Source organism: Hypanus sabinus, chromosome 4 (genome assembly GCF_030144855.1).
Source record: "Hypanus sabinus isolate sHypSab1 chromosome 4, sHypSab1.hap1, whole genome shotgun sequence".
In the NCBI taxonomy this organism is placed as follows: Eukaryota; Metazoa; Chordata; class Chondrichthyes; order Myliobatiformes; family Dasyatidae; genus Hypanus; species Hypanus sabinus.
Window position 1 is genome coordinate 140,341,773 of NC_082709.1, and position 15,296 is coordinate 140,357,068.

General features: G+C 39.3%; 1 protein-coding gene across 1 annotated transcript in view; it reads left to right on the forward strand.

Annotated features, from left to right (window-relative positions):
• The window catches only part of LOC132393225 (OX-2 membrane glycoprotein-like), a 53,387-nt gene that overhangs the window by 13,068 nt on the left and 25,023 nt on the right, over positions 1–15,296 (forward strand). Inside the window, exons 2-3 of the mRNA XM_059968210.1 lie at positions 2,883–3,218; positions 5,582–5,911. Of these exons, the coding sequence (XP_059824193.1) occupies positions 2,883–3,218; positions 5,582–5,911 (666 nt within the window). The remainder of the gene's footprint in view (positions 1–2,882; positions 3,219–5,581; positions 5,912–15,296) is intronic.

A 15,296-nucleotide genomic window follows, 5' to 3' on the forward strand; every position in this document is an offset into this window, starting at 1 on the left:
GATGCAGCCTGCCAGAATGCTCTCTACGCCATAACCATAGAAGTTTTTGAGTGTATTTGTTGACATGCCAAATCTCTTCAAACTCCTAATGAAGTTTAGCTGTTCAGTTGACTTTTATGCTCCTGTACTCACAGTAGCAAAAAAATATTATTGGCAAGAGTCTGTGCAAAGTTTATTACAAGAAAGAATAGGTTCCTTATTAATAACAAACAGCATTCCAAACACAATTGGATTAGCTATATTAAAAAAAAAGCTATTTACTATTTCATTGGATGTAATACTGAAGTTCATTTCCCATCTCATACAATCGTTGAATTGTCAGCATAGGAACAGGTCCTTTTTGGCCCATGATGTCTAATTACATTAATCCCATTTGTTTATATTTGGCCCTTATCCTTCTATGCCTTTCCGATCTAAGTATCTGTCATTTAGCCTTTCAAATGTTGTAATTCTATCTGCCATACTACCTCCTCCAGGTAACCACCACTCTCTGTATGGAAGACCATAAGATATAGGAGCAGAATTAGGCCATTTGGCCTATCGAGTCTGCTCCATCATTTGGTCATGGCTGATTTATTATTCCCCCTCAGCCCCATTCACTTGCCTTAATCCCATAATTTTTGTACTCTTTTGAGTTACTGTGGATCAGAATGGAAGAGGAAGAAGGAAGGAGTGGTGATGATAGGAGATTCAATATTTAAGGCAACAGAGAGGAGATTTTCTGGATGTGAAAGAGACTCCCATATGTTTTGTTACCTTCAAGGTTCTAGGATCAGAGACATCTCCGATCGAGTCCATAGCATTCTTAAGGAGGAGGGCAAGCAGTCGCAAGTCGTATATATCGATACAAATGACATAGGTAGGAAAAGGAATGTGAAGTCCTGAAGAGCAAATAGAAGGAGCTAGGTAGGAATATGAAAGCAGAACCTCATGGCTGATAATCTCTGGATTGTAGCCTGTGCCATGCACTGGTATGGATAATAATAGGATAATTCAACAAGCATATGTGTAGCTGAAGAGCTGGTTTCAGTTTTGCAATTCATTGAAAACTCTCCCAGAGGAGGTATATCCTGTACAAAAGTGACATGTTATACCTTAATTCAAGGGAGACCAATATCCTTGCAGGCAGATTTGCTGGAGCTATTGGGAAGGATTTCAACTAGTTGGGCAGGGGAGTGGGAAGCAGAGTGATAGGTCAGAGAATAGGCAGAAGGTGTAACGGTAGTTATAGCATATAGAGAGACTGTGAGGAAGGATAGGCACTGGATGGGGTATAATTGCAGTCAGTGGGATGTGTTGAAGTGTGTCTATTTTTAATGCAAAGAGTATCAGGAACGTGGGTGATGCACCTGTAATATAGATCAGCACATGAAGATACGATGTTGTGATATTATAGAGACTTGGCTAACAGAATGGCTGTTGGCTGCTCCGAGATTTAGATGTTTCAAAACATACAGGGACAAGGTAAAAGAGAGGGGAAGAGACATTATGAGAAGAAGATTACGTTTTTATATGTAACAGGGTGGTAAGAGGTATAGTCCAGGTAGCCATAAGATTCCATGGGTTTATAATGGACATCAGTAGATACGCTTTCTCCAGAGATAGAGACAGGGAGATTGAGAAAGGGGTGGGAGGTGTCAGAAATGGACCAGGTAAATTTGAGAGCAGGGTGGAAGTTGGAAGCAAATTTACATATATTACATTATTACATTACAATATTACATGTATTTGTTGGTGAAAGTATGTGAATCTCTGGGGTAATGCCTCCTACAAAAGCTATTTGAGTCAGGTGTTCCAATCAACAAGAGACGATTAGAGGTGGGGGCTGTAGATGTGCCCTGCTCTATAAAAAAGACACACCAGGTCGGGTTGCTGACAGAGCCTGCTCTTGTCAAGAAAGATCTGTTTATGTGCACCATTCCATGATCAATACAACTTTCAGAGGACCTTAGAAGAAGAATTGTAGAGATCATTTTTCTCAATAAGTAAATGAACAAGTACAATATTTTGTGTCATTTATTTCATTGAGTTCTCTTTATCTCATTTTAGGACTTAATCTGAAGATCTGATCACATTTTAGGTCATATTTATGCCAAAATAGAGAAAATTCTACGGGGTTCACAAACTTTCTAGCACCACTGTATGTTCCAGTAAGAATAAACCCAGCTATTCAATTTCATTGTAGCCTGCCATTCCAGGCAACTATCTGGTGAATCTTTTCTGCATTTTTTCTATTGTGATAACACCCTCCCTCCAGTGTGGCAAATGGAGCTGTACCCAACACTCCAATGGGGTCTAACCAATGTTTCATACAGCTATAACATGACACTATAATTCTTATACTCAATACCTCAGCCTATGAAACCAAGCAGATAAAATGTTTTCCTATACAGCTAGGTTACCATTTTCAGTGAGCTATAGACATGCACCCAAAGGTCCCTCTATACATCAGTGCTCCTAAAGTTCTTACTATTTACTGTACATATCCTACAAGGATTTGCTTTCCTAGGTGCATTAGCTGATTTCATTTACCATTTCTCTGCTTAACTTTCTGGCTGACCTGTGTCCCGCTACACACTTAGGCAACCTTCTTTGCTATCTACAACCTCCACAATTTTTTGCAACACACACAAGCTGCTGGAGGAACTCTAGAGGCCAGGCAGCATCTGTAGAAGAAAGTGCAGTTTACATTTCGGGCCGAGACCCTTCAGCAGACAAAAATTTATACCTCTTCTGTAAATATGCTATCAGACACCTGCATTCTCATCCAAGTTATATATTTCAGTTATAATTAGCATACTTTTGAGTGTTTTGTGAATAAATAATTGTGAAATGGTTGATTAGTTTTCTTTACACTATTCTATTTTATTTCTGTTTCACAGCTGAAAATCCAATTGTGAAGACAAAGGTAAAAGTAACTGCGGTTTTAGGACAAAATCTTTCCATCACCTGTACAACAAATTTAAATGATATTCTACAGGTGACCTGGCAAAAGTTGAATGGTCAATCAGAGGAAAACATCGCCACCTATCATTTAAAATTTGGACGCAAAGTGTTTGGAAAATTTGTTGATAGGGTGTCTATTTTGCCATCAAACTTGCAAGAATCCACCCTTGTATTTTCTGAAGTGAGACTTGAAGATAAAGGATGTTATCAGTGTCTCTTCACGACATTCCCAGATGGATCTAATATTGGGAAGACCTGCCTGAATGTACTTGGTAAGACTTGTACAAATAAAAATAAAGCATGTCTTAAACCACAGAAGTCCACTTGCCTCATTAAATTATCTCCTTCCACATTCCCTATGTGACTATTTAATCATGAATGCAAACTCGTGCAAGATTCCAGAATTCTTCTTTTAATTCTTGCATAATTCAAGCAAACTTATTCAAACTAAACTCAATCTTTTTTCATTAATTGTTACCTTGAAATAGAATTGATGAATTAAAACCATCTGTGATAGTCTATTCTGTAACTTTATTATCTCATATAAAAGAGACTAAAATATTTATTATTACTTAAAAATATTACTGACATTTACTTACCTGAAGTTGATGTTAATTAGTAAGAATAAGCAATAAGTTAGGTCTAGTTGATAATATGTATTGTTTATTACTACTGAACATTCAGTTTGGATCATTTTGAAACACATATCTCATGATGTGTTGATTAATTAAGATGTTTTCTTTCCCATGAAGCTGGCCTTGCAGCCGAGAAGCAATCAGGCTATTTAGCAGTCTACAGTTCATGGGTAACTTGATCATGGATGGGATGTTGCTCAGTTACGTGCTTAGCATTGTATGACTTAAACCATTTTACTTTCCTTGTTGCACTGGCAGGTATTTTGCCTGGATCAGTAGTTATGTCAGTACTTTGTGTTTTGCTAAGGAAATCATGTGGTCAGTTGTTAAATTGCAGGACTAGGAAGGTGAAATAGAAGTTAATTCAAATTTGATTTGAGGACTTGAGGTAAATAGTGAGTTAAATAATCTAGAATCAAAATAATGCTATCCACAACATGTGCTAATAAAGCTGTTGCCCCAGTGCTGCAGTGCCCGGATTCAATCTTGACCTCAGTTATTTTGACATTCTCTCCATGACCACATGGATTTCCTTTGGTTGCCATGGTTTCCACTCAGAAAACCAAAGATGGGCAGATTGATAGATTGGCCGCGGTAAATTGCATGAATGACAGGAGTGTTGAGGGGAGAATAAAATGGGACTACTGTGAATGAATGCTTGCTGCTTAGTGAAACTTGGTGGGGTGGAAAGCTTGTTTCTGTGCTGTAATCCATCGATAGCATTCGAATGGATTTCAAGGCAGACTATCACATAATTAATGTAATATATTTCATATATTTCCTGGGTTAAGAACTGTCAATTTATGAACATCCCTACATACAGGCATACTCACAAAATTTAAATTCAAAAATTCAATGTACGTACTTAAATTCACTCCTACAAACAGCAGAATTAGTTTCTTCTCACACCATTTTTAAAAATTTTTCTTTCTTTATCAGTTTTATGTGCTTTTGATGCCACTCCTTGTAGTACTGTGGAGGTATGGTTACCAAGAGATTTTTACTTTGTTGTTTATTTTCCAACATGGACAAAATCAACTTACGGACTTCTATAAAAACACGATGACCTGTAGCGTCTGGGGATAAACTTCCATGCATGTAGTTTTCTGGTAGTTCCCTGACAATGTTTTACCAAACTATAGCTGTTTTTACCCCAGAGAATATCACAGATATTGCCCTTTATCTTTCGGACTTAAAATAATGAGTAACAACGGGAGTTCAAGAATTCAGATGAGTCATTTCTGGCATTCTTGTTATGAAACGTGCAAAGGTTGTATTCATGATGATCCAGAAATAAGGCATTGCTGTTTAAAGTACCAGAGATAGATAATGGTGCACTGACTGGGAACCAAATACATAGTCATGGGCTTTTTCATCCAGAAGAAATGTCAGATGTGAACCTTGCAGGAAAAGTAAAGTGCAGTACCAAAAGGATTTTACTGTACATAATTGACCCTTGCATGTAATCAGGAAATAATGGGTGTGGTATCTGCAGTGCTACAGAAACCAATATGATAGATCCACTGAGATAAAGATCAGCTATCTTGCATCTTCTGACATGATATTCAGGTAAATAAAAAATATTTTTGGTACTATCCTGCAACAAATTCTTCTAGTTTTCCAGTTCAAGTGCTGTTGCCTATGAAAACTTATTACAAGATGAGGTGTCAGTTATTTAAGGATTAGTTTAATAATGTTATTAATAATAAATGATTTGGCAGTCACTATTGGCCAGGGTCATGAGAAAACTTACCCTGTCCACTGTAAAGAGCTTTCAGAGTTTCAATTTACCACTTCAGTTGAAAAGTACACTTCCAATACAGTGCTGCTCCTTCAAATCAGCACAGAAATACAAGTCCAGGTTTTGTGCTTTCGGCTTTGGAATGGAACAAAGCTGATGAGAATCATTTTACCAAACTGTGGTCAAATCATCCATACCAATTTGAAAACCTCAAAGTCTTGGCAGGAAATTTTAACTGTATTCTTTTTCTGTTTCACAGCAAAAAGTCCACATGAAGAGACTCAGGAGAATAAGACAGCAGTTATAAGTGCAAACGTTAACTTCAGCTGCACAACGCAATTAGAAAATATTCAACAGGTTATCTGGAAAAAGCTAAGTGGTCAATCTGAGGAAAATGTCATCAAATTTAATGTAATATCCAATTCATTTGAGAAACGTCATGAAAGAGCTACTTTTATACCAACAAATGGGCAAATGTACACAATAGATCTATCTGGAATAAAGCTTGAAGATGAAGGATGTTATCAATGTTTCTTTAGTACATCTGAGATTGATTCAAGCTCTGGCAAGACGTGCCTCACTGTAATTGGTAAGTATAATACATTAATGAGCATAAAAATGAAACAAAGACATGGGCAACATTTCCATCAATGAATTATTAGATTTTGAACAATGCTGAAAACACTTAGCAGATGGGGTAATAACTATAGAGGGAGAAAATGAGTTTTCATTTCAGTCAAAGACCTGGGCAAATTAATTGCCTATAGTAAATTTGCAAGAAGGTCAGAGGTAGTAATTCAGCCCAGTATGTATCATTTAAACAAACAAAAGTAAGGATTATTGGAGTTATACTTTAAAGTTTCTAAAATTCATTCCACTGAAGTTAATGGAAGTAAATTTACCCTAGGGAAAATTATGTGCCTAGAGAAATGCTCCAAAAGTCAACAATTTGACAATTCTGAAATCACACAAGTTTAATCTCTAGCTCATCAGTTAATACGTGCCAAGCTCCCTACAATTTCACCTTTCAACCCCATCTGCAAAGACCCGAGTTTCCCGGCTTTCTTCCCACTCACCAGGACTCTGATCTTGGTATCTTTATCAACCATAGGTGAGGCACAGGACGATAGTTAATATTGTGCCTTTATTTAAGAAGAGCAGCAGGAATATTTTAGCAAACTACAGGCAAGTGAGTCTTGCATAAGTGGTGGGAAAGTTATTGGAAGCGATTCTAAGAGGAAGAGTTTATTTGCATTTGGAAAGATGATGACTGATTAGCAGAATCACGTCTCACAAATGGAATAGGTTTTCATTGAAGATGCGACCAAGAGACACATGTGAGTGCAGCAGTAGATGTTTTCTGCATGGACATTATAGCAAAATCTTCCACATGGTAGACTGCTACAGAAGGTTAGAACACATGGATCCAGAGTGAGAAGGTCAATAGATAGGAGGCAGAGAGTGATAGTATAGAGTTGCTTTTCCAGATCGGAGGCCTGTGATCTGTGACATGCTGCAGGGGTCATTGGTGGATTCTCTGTTGTTTGTCAAATAATGATTTGGGTGAAAATGTAGGTAGTATGATTGCGTAAGTTTGTAGAAGGCGTAAAAAATGGTGGCGTCATTGATACTGAAGAAGGTGAAGCTACAACAGGATAGAGATCAACTGGGAAAGGGAATGGCAGATGGAATTTAACTTGGACACAGAGATTCTGTAGATGCTGGAAATCTGGAGCAAAACATCCAGTATGCTGGAGGAACTTAACAGGTCAAGCAGCATCTCTGGAGGGAAACAAACAGTTGACATTTCAGGCCAAGACCCTTCATCAGGACTGGAAAGGAAGTGGTGAGGGGGGAGGAGAAGACAGCAGAATGAGAAGGTGGGGGAGGGGGGACAGTAAGCTGTGAGATGTTAGGTGAGGCCAGTTGAGTGGGAAGATAACTGGGCGAGGAAGGGGGATGATGTGAAAAGTTTGGAGATGATAAGTGGAAGAGGCAGAGGACTGAAGGAGGAAATGATCGGTGAATCTGGAATTAAGGGAGGAAAGTGGGGAACCAGAGAGAAGTGATGGACAGGTCATGTGTGAAGTAACAATTTTGAGAATCTCAGCTGGGATAGGACATGCATGGTGAATGGTAGGGCCCTCAGGAGTGTTGTTGAACAGAGAATTAGTGATACAAGTACATAGTTCCTGAAAATGGGAATACAAGTAGTGAGGGTCGTGAAGAAGGCATATGGCATGCTTAGATTCATTGGCTGAGGGACTGAATAGGGATGTTGGCACTGAAGGTGGCAGTTGTTCAAAAGTTTGTTTAGACCGCACTTGGAAAATGATGTGCGGTTCTGGTCAGCATGCTACAGGAAAGATGTAATTAAAACAGAGGCTGCAGAAAAGATTCACAATGATGTTGCCTGGGGTGGAGAACTTGAGTTAGGAAAAGGAATTGGATGCACTAGGTCTGTTTCCCCTAGACTGTAGGGAGCTGGGAGGACACATGATTGGAGGTATATAGAATTATGAACAGCATATATAGCATAGATAGCAATGTCTGTTTCGTGGTGGAAGTGACTAAATTCAGAAGCATAGATTTATAGTGACCAAGAAGAGGTTTAAAGGGGATCTGAGGAGCCCATTTTTCATGCCTAGAATAGATGGTAAATGGAATGAACTGTCAGAGGAGGTGATGAAATATATATAACAGGCATCTTGACAGGTACTTAAATGAGCCAGGGAAAGAGGGATATGGAATTCATGCAAGCAAATGGAATTACTATAAATAGGCATGATGGTGAGAATACGTGTGACAGGCTGAAGGGCCTGTTTCTATTCTGTACAACTCTGACAATGACTTTAGTAGACAGGTTCTCTAAAGGCAGAAGGTGGTTAATAATTACCCATAAAGTATTAACTGTAGTTTATTAATAATGAAGATTATGGGATTAAAAAGTCACATAAACTATTTAAAATTGCAGAAATGTATAGATGGAACCATAAAATTACAAAAATGATATTTACAATTTGAAAAATTACCAAAACCGCAGCAAATAGATCTCACATTTGAATCCTCCATACCTCAGATAAAAATCCTTTACTAGCAGTTTGAGAGTGAGAAGTTAAAATCAGATGTATTAATATTGCAGTGGAGTAAAGAGAATTACAGAGGCATGAGAGAGGAGCTGCCAAAGCAGATTGGAAAGTGATACTAGCAGAGGTGACAGCAGAACAGCAATTGGTGGAATTTCTGGAATCAATTCAGAAGTCACTGAATCAATACATCTCAAAGAAGAAGTATTCTAACGGGAGGATGAGGCAACTGTGGCTCTCAAGGGAAGGAAAGTGGATGACATCATAAGAGAAAAACAGAAAGTGTATAATACAGGAAAGCTTACTGGGAAGTTAGAGAATTGGGAAGGTTTTAAACACCAACTGAAGGCAACTATAAGGAGAGAAAAGTTAAGATATTAAGGTAAGCTGGCCAAAAATATAAAAATGGATACAGAAAGATTTTTTTTAATATGTAAAGAGTAAAAGAGAGGCAAGAATGGATATCAGACTGCTGGATAATGAGTCCTGAGATGTCATGGGGCAGAAACAACTGCAGACGAACTTAAGAAGTATTTTGTTCACTGTGGAAAACACAAGCAGTATGCCAAAAATTTGATAGCGTCAAAAGGCAAGTGTCAGTACAGTTGCTCTTACTGAGGAGAAACTGAAAGGTTTGAAAGTTGATAAAACAGCTGGACCAGATGGACTAAACCCCAGGGTTCTGAAAATGGTACCTGAAGAGATTGTGGAGGCAGTTTTAATGACCTTTCATGAATGGTTAGGTTCTAGGATGTTTTCAGAGGACTAGATAATTATAACTCTCTCTCTACTCTTGAAGAAGGGAAATTATAGACCAGTTAGCCCTACATTAGTGGTTGGAAATATGTTGGAATTCATTATTAAGGAGTCTATTATCTGGAGTACTTGGAAGAATATGGTAAAATAAGCAAAAGTCAGCATGGTTTCCTTCAGGGGAAATCTTGCCTGACAAATCTGCTGGGATTCTTTGAGGAAATAACAGCCAAGATAGGGGAAGGAGAGTCAATAGATGTTGTTTACTTGGATTTTCATAAGGCCTTTGACAAGGCTGCTAAACAAGATAGAAGGATCTTGTTTATAGGAAAGACAGAAGATTGATTGAAGGCAATAAATTGAGTAGGATTAAAGGGTGTCTATACTGACTGACTGCCTGGGACTAGCACTGTTCCATAGGGGTCGGTGTTGGGATAACTTTTCACTTGATATATCAATGATTTGGAGATTGAAAGTGATAGTTTTCTGGCTAAGTTTGCTGATGATACAAAGATAGGTGGAGGGATAGGTACTGTTGAGGAAACGGAGAGAGCAGAAGGATTTGGACAAATTAGGAGAATTGGCAAAGAAGTGGCAGATTGATACAGTGTTGGAAAGAGTATGGTCATGCACTTTGGTAGAAGGAATAAAAGTGTAGACTATTTTCCAAATGGGGAACAAATTCAGAATTTAGAGGTAAAAAGGGACTTGGGAGAACTCATGCAGTGTTCCCAAAAGATTAAATTGCAAGTTGAGTCAGTGGTAAGGAAGGCAAATGCAGCGTTAGCATTCATTTCAGGAGGACTGCAATATAAAAGTAAGAATGCAAAGTTGAGGCTTTATAAGACATTGGTCAGACTGCACTTGAAGTATTGTGTACAGTTTTGGGCCACTTATCTATGAGAAGATGTGATGCTATTGGAGACGGTCCAGAGAAGATTCACAAAAATGATCCCAGGAATGAAAGAATTAATATGAGCAGAGTTTGAAGGCTCTGGGCCAGTACTCACTGGAGTTTAGAAGAATCAATTCCTCTTTCATTGAAACTTATTGAATATTTTAAGTTTTAGATTGAGCAGACGTTTCCTTGTGCGGGAGTCTAGGCCCAGAGGGCACAGCCTCAAAATAGAGGGATGTCCCTTTAGAACAGTTATAAGGTGGTGAATCTGTAGAATTCATTGCTACGGACAGCTGTGGAGGCCAAGTCGTTTGGTATATTTAAAGTGGAGAATGATAGGTTCTTGAGTAGTAAGGTCATCAAAGGTTACAGGTAGAAGGCAAGTGAATTGGGAGGGATTGGGAGGGATAATAAATCAGCAGTGATAGAATGGTGGAGCAGACTCAATGGACCAAATAGCCTAATTCTGTTCCTATCCCATATGGACTAATGGCCTTAATCAATCTATAGAGATTCCAGTTGGAGAGAGTGTGGTACTGACTGAATGAGTCAGGGCGGGTGACTGAAGTAAGTATAGGCGAATGCTTTGGATCTTGTGATCATAATGACATTAATTTCAGGATAATGGTACAGAAGGATAGGACTAGCCCTTGGTTTGAGATTTTAAACTGGAGAAAAGCCAATTTTGATGCCATCGGAAAGGATTTGGCAAGTGTGGATTGGGTTAGATTGTCTTCTGTCAAAGGGATCTTTGGTAAAAGGGGGACCTTCAAAAGTGAAATATTGAGAGTACAGAGTTTGTATGTTCTTTGTAAGAATGAAAGACAAGTCTAACAGGTTTAGGGAACCTTGGTTTCAAAGGATATTGAGGCCCTGCTTAAGAAGAAGGAGAAGTTGTTGCATACCAAGTATAAGCAGCAAGGGACAAATGAGATGCTTGAAAAGAATAAGGGGGCTGAAAGAAGGCATTAGCTTGCTCTGACAGACCATGTGAAGGAGAATCCCAAGGGCTTTTACAGATATATTAAGATCAAAAGGATAGCAACAGACCAAATTAATCCACTTAAGATCGGTGAGGTAATTTATACAAAAGAGATTAAGGGTGTGTTAGATCTTAAGTAGAGTTTTTGATTATTTATTCTCTCTGGAGATGGATGCAGAGATTATAGAACTGAGACAAAACATTAGTGAATTCATAGACTGTATCTGAATTACAGAGAAGGACGTGCTTGCTGCCTTGAGGAAAATTGTGCTAGATAATTCCCAGGGCCTGATAAGGTGTCCTCTTGGTCCATATGCGAGGCCAGTGCAGAAATTGCAGAGACCCTGCCAGAGGTAGTTAAAGCATCCTTAGCCACAGGTGAGGGGCTGGAGGATAGCTAATGTTGTTCCATTGTTCAAGAAAGGCTCTTGGAATAAGCCAGGAAATTATAGGCTAATGAACCTGACCTGAATAGTGGGTGAATTATAGGAAGGTATTGTAAGAGAATGGATATACGTGTGAGTATTTGGATAGCCAGGGCCTTTGACAAGGTCTGGCATAGAAGGCTGGTCCAGAAGTATCAGTTGCTTGGCATTAGACCATAAGGGTATTAGATGTGAGAATACAATTAGGCCATTCAGTCCATCGAGTCTGCTCTAGCATTTCAACATGGCTGATCCCAGATCCCATTCAACCCCATACACCTGCCCTCTCACTATATCCCTTGATGCCCTGACCAATCAGGAATCTATCAGCTTCTGCTTTAAATATACCCAAGAATTGGCCTCAACTGCAGTCTGTGGCAGAGCATTCCACAGACTCGCCACTCTCTGGCTGAAAAAATCCCTCCTTTCAGGATGAAATAGTAAATTGGATTCAAGGTTGACTTTGCAGAAGAAGCCAGGGTAGATGGTTACCTCTCTGACTGGAGGTCTGTTACTGGCGGTGTGCTGTAGAGATTAATGCTGGGTCCGTTGTTCTTTGTCATCTAAATGATCTGGATGATAAAGTGGCAAACTGGATCAGCAAATCTGTGGATAACATTAAGAATGTGAGCATAGTGGACAGTAAAGAAGGTTATCAAAGCCTACAGTGGGATGTATAAAAGCTGGAAAAAAATGGGCTGAAAATGGCAGATGAAATTAATGCAGACAAGTGTGAGGTGTTGCATGTTGGGGTGGTCAAGTAGGGTTGGATATACACAGTAGGGCACTGAGGAGTGTGGTAGGAAAAAAGGATCTGAGAATTCAAATGTTGAAAGTAGTGTCACATGTAAATAGGGTCGTAAAGAGAGCTTTTGGCATGCTGGCTTTAATAAATGAAAGTACTGAATACAGGAGTTGGTATGTTATGTTTAAGTTGCATGAGATGTTGTTGAGGCCAAATTTGGAGTACTGTATGAAGTTCAGGTCACTTACCAACAGGAAAGATATCAATAAGATTGAAAGAGAACAAAAAAACATATTACGAGGATGCTACGGTGACTTGATGATCTGAGTTACGGGTACAGGTTGAGTAGGTTAGTACTTTCTCCGGGCCTGTAGGAAAATAAGGGAAGGTATGAAAGAGCTATACAAAATTATGAGATTCATAGATATGGTAAGTGAAAGCAGGCTTTTTTCCACGGAAGTTAGGCAAGACTAGAAGTAGAGGTTATATGTTAAGGCTGAAAGGCGAAATATTTAAGGGAACTTGAGGGAGATGTTCTTCACTCAGAGTGGGGGGGGGGGGAGAGAGAGAGAATGTGTGTGTGTGTGTGTGTGTGTGTGTGTGTGTGTGTGTGTGTAATGAGCTTCTAGCAGAAGTAGTGGATTTCAACATTTAATAGTAGTTTGGATAAGCATATGGATAGGAGGGGTACAGAGGGCTATGGTCCAGGTGCAGGTTGTGGGAACTAGGCAGAATGACAGTTTGGCACAGGGTTGATGGGCCAAATGGCCTGTTTCTGTACTTTAGTGCTCTGTGACTCTATGACTAAGCTATGGAAATCCTTAATTGGATTAGTACAGAGGTAGTGTGAGCAATTCTGGGTGCCACACCTTGAAAATAATGTATTGACCTTTAGTAGAATGCACCATAAGTTTACCGAAATCATACATGAACAAGAAATTCACTAGAATTTACACAAACGATGTTGTGTTATCTAAAACTTAGAAAGTTAAGCTATGATTTGATCAAAACTTCCATGCTAATAATGGGAATTCATGGGGAAAATAGAGTGCAGCTACACGTGGCATGTTCTAAACAATTAGGGGTCCTTTCAGAAGTGAAGTTAGGAAATGCATCCATACGCAAAGATATTGTGATATCATTTTATAAAAATCATGCGTTCTTTGGTTTATTTTAAGTTATAAGCCAATAGATAAACATGGTCATCCGTTTAAATGCCAGAAAAGCTCGGGAGGCTACTGATGTTCCCATGTCGCTTAGTTCAGTGCTCTGGTTGAAGTCTCCTGAATAAAGGGAACTTCACCTGGAAGTGTAGGCAGTGGAAGAAGTTCTCAGTATCATGTTGAGCTTGAAATGATTGCAATATAGAAATGGGTGGTTGAAGCTGAGGCCTTTGCTGAGGATGGACTATTCAAGGTCTCAAAGGAGAAGCTGAAGATCTGAAGAAAAGATGTAAGGCAGCATCTACTGAAGAAATGGAAGGACCAGGAGCTTGAACTTCATTCAAGAGTCATTTTCTTGACTTTTATTTGGTTTTACTCTCGTGTAAGCTCCTTAGACTAAAACTGAAACTCTGATTTTTGTCTTTGCTACCTGACCTGCTGAGAATCTGCATCATCATTTAACCTCATTTTAGATTCAGAGCATCTGCAGTATCTTGTTTCAGCTGCTTGAAACCCCAGAATCATATGGCAAGCATGGAGCTTGCTTCCCCGCGCTGTCTGAAAAGTATGACATGTTCTTCAGCTGAAGCGTTGGTTTTAAAAGTATTCTATGAAGAGCAGATGTGTCAAGCAGCAATCTTCTTAGAGGTTCTAGGTGGATGTATCATTTTGTCATTTATTGGTAGACACAAAATTTCATCTCAACCAACTGCGTACATGGTTATTATCATGCTTTGTCTCCAAGAAGTTTCCTTAACTATCAAAATCACACAGTTGCTGTCTGAGGCTTTGGAAGCTGTCCAATAAATACAACACTTTGACTCACTTTCATCAATACCAGGGCAGATGGAACTTAGCAGCCGTGCCTGACAGCTTATCTACGAGAAGGGAAACTCTGATCTCAAACCTCTGCTGCCTTCCAGGTATAACCCCTGATGGGGAAGGTTTTGGGAATAAACTCCAAGAAAATTTCGGAGCTGGGATCTCTAATGCAACCCTATGCTGTGTTCAATATTGACTGGCAACTCTGGCAGTGCTATTCCTGTTATCAAACCGTATTAGTCTCTGCCGTTCCTGTAAGTTCAACAGCCACTTGGAGAGAGGGGGCCTGCTGCATGAACAACAGCTTGTTCTCCATATTGTACTGTCCTGGCTTGCTTATCAACTATGTTGATAGCTAGGATGCGACATCCATGGTCATTCTCAACCAGTGGAGGCCCTCACATCAGTGAAGGAAATAGAAATTCATCTTGAAGAATAACCCAACTGCCCTGGGCATTTGCAAACTTTGGGTATCAGCCTCTATAATCTTTGAAAGATCTTGCAGAAAAGCAATATTTCAGGCATATCCTTTATGACAAATGCACAGGGTCAAGTAAAGTAAGAGCAGTAGGTCATTCAGCCTTTCTGTGCCTTCTCCACCATTCCATACAAACTCAGCTGATCATTATCTTAATATCAGATTCCCGCTCTCTCCCAATACCTTTAATGCCTTTTGCATTAAGAATTTTCTTTCTCTACTAAAATATATTTATGACTTTTCCTGTATAGCCCTTCATGCTGGTGGATTCCACAGGTTCATCATCTTCTGAGTGAAGAAATGTTTCCTCATCTCAGTTTCAAGTGCCTCACCCCTTATGCTGAGACTGGAACTCCGTACAGCCCACAGCCAAGAACACATTCTTGCTTGCAGTCTATTTTGCCTTGTCAGATTTCTTATTATTCTGCTGAACTACCATGGATACAAACATAGTTCACCTAATATCTCCTCATTACATTAACCTTCACTGCACTCCCTCTGTGGCAAGTGTATCGTTTCTTAGTTGAGGAAACCCAAAACTGTACACAAGGTTCTAAGCGCAGTTTCACCAAGGTCTTGTATAATTGTATCAGGGCATCCTTGTTCCTGTATTCTATCCTCT